We start from the raw sequence: 7,120 nt of genomic DNA on the forward strand, positions 1-7,120 counted from the left end.
GGTGTTTAGAGGCACAAATTAAGGTGCCTCTAAATATTTCATCTTGAACCAAGACATTACCACCCCCATCCACCTTTGAGACCATATTGTAGCCAGTGCAGTGACAGAGGATGTTTCCTATGTCCCCCTGGAGGATGAGGCTGCCATTGTCTGCTGGGAACACAGCCAGGTGCCCTAACCAAACAGCACATATGCAGAGCAATGGGGCTGAGAACCCCGAATTACACATAGGGTTGTCACATGCTTCCAATATTCATTGCACTCCAAGAAAGCCTGTACATCCCTAGCAAGATTGGATAAACGTCAGACACTCCCTGCCCTCAATCATGTCTCCTCAAGGGTTAGAGTTGTGTTAACTCAATATACACAGACATCCTGTTCCAGTCCATGAAACTTCATTCATCTGTGTGAAGCTTTCCCAAAGAATGAATTCCTGTTCCAGACTCATGGTCAATGGGACACCAGCTGCCTCCAGGAGCCTCACTGTCCAGGGACGTGCTGTGAAAATGGGGTCATCTGCCCCATCATTTCTGGGTGAGCAGGTGGGCATGTGGCCTCACTGCTGAACAATGCCAGCCTGGGACTTGGGCTCAGGCTTCCCCATCACAACTGCAGGTGGCCTGGGGGAGGGAGGCTGGGGCTGGAGCATCACACAGAGGGTTTTTGTAGGAGCCTGTGTCACAGTGTCGGTTGTTCGGCGGAGGCACCCGGCTGACCGTCCTCGGTGAGTCTCTTCTTCTCCCCTCTTCCTCTGCTTCCCCAGTGTTTGTAGCAACTTTCTGCTGGTTTGGCTATTCTCTCTATGCTGTCTCTGCCTGTGGTAGGAGATTCAGAAGCTGATCTCGGTAAGCCCTCGCCTCTTCTTCTCCTCTTTTGGATCCAGCTTTATGTCTCCAGCAGGTCACACTGAGCTCTTCATCTCTGACCCAACAGGCAGAGGGTGACCGAGGTGACCATGTACTCACTCTTCTCTCTCAGAGTCATGGGGACCTGATAATTCTTCTGCCCTGAACCCCCGACCCCAGTGGTATTCCTTCAAACTCTAACTGCCTGACTGGGTCACTAGGGATCCAGATCTCACACAGATGCAAACTGTGGCTTCTAAGAGTTTGGCCATCTCAGAGTTTACAAGACCTGTGCCTGGAAGGGTGGAGGCTGAGGGCCAAGGGTCGTAGGCTCAGAGTTGGGTTCCCTTGAACTATGGGGCTTTGGGTCTAGAGCACAGGAATGTGGCTAGAGAAGAAGATGGTTCCTGCAGCCATCACGGGGCTGCCCTGCACAGATCTCTGACCTCCCAGGGAATTAGTATGAAGGAGAGCAGAGACGAAAGCTCAAAACTTCAAGATTAGAGTAGGATGACTGGTTTGGGTGTGAGTGAGATGGTGGACACTGACGGTCTTCAAGAGACTACTCTTTGAAATCATGAGTACCAAAAGGCACAGAGAGAAGGTCTCATGAAATCAGAGAAATAGATGAGTGGTAAGATGGCACCACCAATCCTAGCTCTGCAGAATAACGCGACCCCAGGGAAGCACAATTCCTCTGATCAGGAAACACATTCCCTGATAAGAGAGCCTTCAGGAGAGTTTGGTTGGGGAGAACATGGCCCAAGCCACCAGGGAACCTGCATTAGCTTAGAAATGCCCTCACAATACATCCCACAAGACAGTCAGACAGCTCACTTCAACCCCACAGTCATAGACAGACCTCCAGGCAAACGTGATCAGTGTGTCAGGAGGAGACAGGGTAGGGATCTGAGGCACACTTCTGTGTAGGGACTTAAGGTAGACGTATCTCAGGAACTTATAAGGACAGCACTCAGCCTCAGGGTCCTGCAAAGAGATGACAGCTGTTTCAGCAACACTCCAGACCATCTCCACCATGATAGGACCCTCAGGCTCATCATGGATAAAGTTCTTAGACTCTGCTCTCCACTTGGGTCTGGGCAACCAAGACCACACTCTGAGACTGAAGGTAGGCTTGCTCACCGTGGACACCAGGTCCATGACCTCCTGCCAATAACCCTCCCCTGCAGGTCAGCCCAAGGCCTCGCCCTCAGTCACTCTCTTCCCACCATCCTCTGAGGAGCTCCAAGCCAACAAGGCCACACTGGTGTGTCTCATGAATGACTTCTACCCGGGCGCCTTGACGGTCACCTGGAAGGCAGATGGCACAACCGTCACCCAGGGCGTGGAGACCACCAAGCCCTCCAAACAGAGCAACAACAAGTACGCAGCCAGCAGCTACCTGACCCTGACACCGGACACATGGAAGTCTCACAACAGCTACAGCTGCCAGGTCACACACGAGGGCAGCACCGTGGAGAAGAAGGTGGCCCCAGCAGAGTGTTCTTAGGGCCCTGAGCTTCCCTACCCAGGAGGGCTCCAAGTGGCAGGACTCTGGATTGGGATTATCCCATCCTCACACCCCTTTCCACACTCCCTACTCTGTTTCAAACACCCCTCACTGCATAAGCTCACACCTGGGTGTATCCTACACTCTCCCTGTGTCCACTTCTCCTCAATAAAGTTCTAATGTTTATCATCCAACATATTCAACGTCATTCTGTGTCTTGTTACTTTGTTAGGCGGAGTCCTGCTCCAGGAGCAAGGGTGTTCCTGCATGGAGCCCTCACCTCCTCACTTCATCCCCCAATAACACCCAGGGAATTGGGGTGTTCTGAGGGAATTGTGACCATAGCAGGTTATGACTGACAAGTACTACTTTGCATGTAGTCCTTGTCCACATAGAAAGGAGAGAGATGCAGGAAAGGGATGCAGCATTGGGAGGCCCCTGATTATCACATCAGGGAGAAATGAGGAGAGTCTCACATGCCCAGCAGAGGACTGGAGAGGAAGCAGCCCATGGAGGCTGGACCAGGTTCCACTTCCAGGTTCTAGATGGGGAAGCCAGGTAGAAGACCATTCACCAGGGAAGAGGACAGTGCCTGTCCTCTTCCAGCAAGAAGGAGGGGAATGGTTGAAAAAGGACTCCATACAAGGGCATTTCTCAAACTTCCAGAATGCCTGTTAGACACATAGACAGACTGAGAGCTCTGCAGCAGATAAACTCTTTGAGGCTTTGTCACCCAGCAGATCCCAGGTCGTGATGACCATCTTGCCCACCTTAGGAAGTTCTAGAATATTCTGAGACACTGGTGTGCCATGGACACTGGTGGGGGAGCATGGTGTGCGGGACTCAAGCACACAGGGTTCCTCTGAATAGCATCAATCTGGCTTGGGGTTGGGTTAGGCTCGAGGTCAATGCTCATGTCATGCTACAGTCTGGTCATGAAGGGTCTTGGCATCTGAATCAGGCAGGTTGGTGGAGGCAGCCTGGGGATGGTCAAAAAGTATGAGGGGAAGACAAGTATGAAATTAGAGCAGATAAGGAAGTGCACCATCCCAGACACATAGCGGGCCCTAGATGAGGCCAACTAAGGATACTGCAGAGTAAACTCAAGATCATGGACAAGGCCAGTCTGACAGGCTCAGCGTTTGTTGTTGCTGTTGTTAGGTGCCATACAGTCAGACCCGACTCATAGCGACCCCTTCTTGGGTTTCCAAGGCAGTATCACTACAGAAGTAGATTACCCAACCTTCCTTCTGAGGAGTGGCTAATGGGTTTGAACGGCCAACCTTCTGGTTAGCAGTCAAATGCCTTAGGCACTATGCTACCAGAGCTCCCAAGGCTCAGGGTTTAGGATTGTGATTTTGTGGCTGTAGACAAGGTCGGGCTTCCATAGTGACAAAGGCCCCCTGACACTACTGTGATAATATAGGATTTTCTTTTTTTAAAATAAACTTGATTATTTAAAGAAGTTTAGGTTTACAGGAAAATTGTGAAGACATAAGACTAAAACAGAGAACCTCCATATATATCTCCTCCATCAGCAGGCTTCATGACTGTGGCTCATTTGTTACTGTGCTTGAACACATACTGATACATCAACCTCTACAGTTTACATGAGGGTTCACTCTTTGTCTTGGAGTTTTCTGTGGGTTTTGAGACATAATGTCACATGTCCACCATTACAGTATGCACGAAAATAGTTCCGCTACCATTATATACTCAGAGCTCCACGTATGCACTAGGCCCTCTGCTTGAATCCTTGGCAAACACTTATCTTTTAGTGTCTCTGTATTTTTTTCTTTGCCAGAAGGTTACACACTTGGAATCAGTCATGCAGTATTGACCCAGTTCACAGGCTTCCTTCACTCAGCAATATGCATTCAAGGTTGCTGCATGCTTTCTCTGGGTTAATACTCAATGCATTCTATGACTGAGTGATCCCGCATTGCGTGGTTTGTGCCACAGCTTGGTGATCCACTCCCCTGGGGAAGGGTGTTTTATATGTGGGCTTTAGGTGTGGAGTGTCCTTCAGCTGTTCGGCTTCAGGACTGGAATCCGGCCTTTATGCTAGGGGCCCTAATTCCATGTAGTGAGAGGTGATGCGTGAAGACCACAAAAAGGGTACACACTCACATCTCTACCATAAACTTACAGGACCAGACACACACAACAGAGAGACCACACTTGCGGGTCCCCATGGAGGATTGAGGCTGGCATTTCCCACAGGGAACACTGGCTAAGTTCTCTCCAAACAGCCTAGACTCAGTGAGAAGAGGCTGAAATACCAGACTCAGAGGGGATTGTCAGAGGCTTTCCAAGCCCATTTCCTGCCAAGGCAACCCACCCATCCCTGGGAAGACTGGCTCACTCTGGACGGCACCTCCTGTGTTCACCCTATGCCTCTTCACTGGGCAACAATTAACGGAACCAATCCAAGACACCAAACTTCCCCAGGACTGTTGCTTGCCAGGGACATGCTGTGTACATAAGGTCACCCGGCAGCCTCTGCTGGGTGGCAGGTGGTGTGTGGCCTCACTGCTGAGCAGATGCCAGACGGCGGTGGGGGCCCAGGCTCCCCCATCAAAGCTGCAAGTGTGCCTGGAGGGTGGGAATGTAGGCATCAGGTGGAGGATTTTTGTATGAGACTGTGTCACGGTGTTTCGTGTTTGGCGGAGGGACCCAGCTGACCGTCCTTGGTGAGTCTCCACTTTCCCCCTCTACTCCTGCTTTCCTGAGGTTTGGGGAAATTTTCTGCTGTTTCTGCTGATTTTCTGGGTCTTGCCTCTGCCTGGGGTCAGTGTTTCTCCCAGAAGCTGGTCACAGGGGACCCAAGTCTCTTCTGCTCCCTCTGCAGAACCTGCTTCTTCTATCCCACTGGCCACCATCAGGTCTTCACCCCTGAACTCACAGGCAGGGAATGGCTGTATGACCCTGGGCTCCACCTTTCACACAGGGACAGCTTGGGTCCTAGGATTTGCTGTGTTCTGCTTCCCTATCTAGGCTCCTGTTGATCCTCCATTTTCAATGGGGTCAATTTGTTCTCCCATCTCATGGGGAAGAGTGAACCAGGGTCTACAGAGATGGTGGTGGTATGATGCCTAAGGTGTTTGACTGCTAACCAGAAGGCTTATCATTCAAACCCACCAGCCACTCCTCAGAAGGACAGTTAGGCAATCTACTTCCATAGTGATACTGCCTTGGAAACTCAAGGACGAGTGCTGTGAGTCAGATCCGACTCGATGGTAGTGAGATTTTTGAGTTTAGGAGACCCTTGAGGGACTCAGAAGGCTCAGAGCTGACTCTGGAGACAGTGGGTCCAAGGTTAGGGGCTGAAAACCCTGAATGGTGGAACTAGGAGTTCAGAGTAGGAAGTGGAGTGTCCTTCAGCTATTGAAGTATCCCTACAACCCTTATGACTCGAGCCACAAAATAGGAGGTAGAACAGAGGAGCGAGTTCTAAAGTCCAGAACTGTGAAAGGTTCACTGGGGACTGGGTGTCAGAGGAACAGTGGACCCGGGGTCTCTACAGCAGACATTTACTGAGATGCATGAGTCCCTGAGGTCACAGTTGGCAGGCTCCTTGGAATACCACACCCTGATGGAACGAAATGAACAGAAGATGGTAACCTCCAATTGAAAATACAGATTAATAGACACTTCGGGAAGATGGATTTTCGCAGGTCAGGAAACGCTTCCCTTATAAAGACACATCAGGAGACATGCATAAAAGTAAAAAAGGTCTCTCCCACACAAAGCCCAGAGAAAGTGTGTCAGGATAGTAACTCCTCCACAGTAGACCCCTCAGCAGAGTCAGAGAGCTCACCTCATGGACTTAGGAGCACATAGACTCCAGGCAGAACATGTCAGGACATCAGGCACAGGAAGGATGGGGGTCATTGATAGATTTCTGTATAGGGGCTGAGGGCAGACGGGTCTCGCAAATATTATGGGACACAGCTCAGACTTCAGGCCCAGGAGACATGGGAGTTCTTTGATCAACAACCCAGACCGACATCCACCCTGAAATGGACCGTTAGGCTCATCAGCGAGTGAGACCTTGGACCCTCTCCTCACCTGGGCCTGGGGAGACCACACTTCACTCACAGTGAGGTCAGGGTCATCCCACCATGAACACTGGGCTCCTGACTACCTTCCCCTCCCCCAACCCTGCAGGTCAGCCCAAGGCCTCGCCATCAGTCACTCTGTTCCCGCCATCCTCTGAGGAGCTCCAAGCCAACAAGGCCACACTGGTGTGTCTCATGAATGACTTCTACCCTGGGGCCGTGAAGGTGACCTGGAAGGAAGATGGCACAGCCATCACCCGGGGCGTGGAGACCACTAAGCCCTCCAAACAGAGCAACAACAAGTACGCAGCCAGCAGCTACCTGACCCTGACACCAGACACATGGAAGTCTCACAACAGCTACAGCTGCCAGGTCACACACGAGGGTAACACCATCGAGAAGAAGGTGTCCCCAGCAGAATGTGCTTAGGAGATAACCTACCCCACACCCAGGAGGGCCTGGACTCTGGGTAGGAACTCTTCAATCCACACAACCCTTTCCCAACACTTCACTGTCCCCCGTACCCTACCAATGCCACCTCAGACTTGAGTGGGCACCTCACCCTTCCTGTGTCCACTTCCCCTCAATAAAGATCTGACATTTATCATCCAACACGCCCACTGTGTCTCATTGAGTCTCTGGGGAAGGTCTTTGCCCACACAAGGGGCAGACATTGTTCATGCTGTTCATGCAGTTCCTGCATG

The 7,120-nt window shown here is 51.2% G+C and overlaps 2 gene segments (V, D, J or C); both read left to right on the plus strand.

Moving 5' to 3' along the window:
• Positions 1 to 2,355, plus strand: part of LOC103212838 — a gene marked incomplete at its 5' end in the record, with an annotated part of 6,857 nt that extends 4,502 nt beyond the window's left edge. The window contains 1 exon segment of the C gene segment in view: positions 2,036 to 2,355. Coding sequence covers positions 2,036 to 2,355 — 320 coding nt within the window.
• A 1,666-nt stretch (positions 2,356 to 4,021) lies between these two features.
• Positions 4,022 to 6,845, plus strand: LOC103212841. The segment is given in 3 exon segments: positions 4,022 to 4,036; positions 4,970 to 5,048; positions 6,526 to 6,845. Coding segments are annotated over 3 exon segments (414 nt in total).
• The last annotated feature ends 275 nt before the right edge of the window (positions 6,846 to 7,120 follow it).

Source organism: Orycteropus afer, unplaced genomic scaffold, assembly GCF_000298275.1.
Source record: "Orycteropus afer afer isolate SDZICR_OR568_19922 unplaced genomic scaffold, OryAfe1.0 scaffold01129, whole genome shotgun sequence".
Taxonomy (NCBI): domain Eukaryota; kingdom Metazoa; phylum Chordata; class Mammalia; order Tubulidentata; family Orycteropodidae; genus Orycteropus; species Orycteropus afer.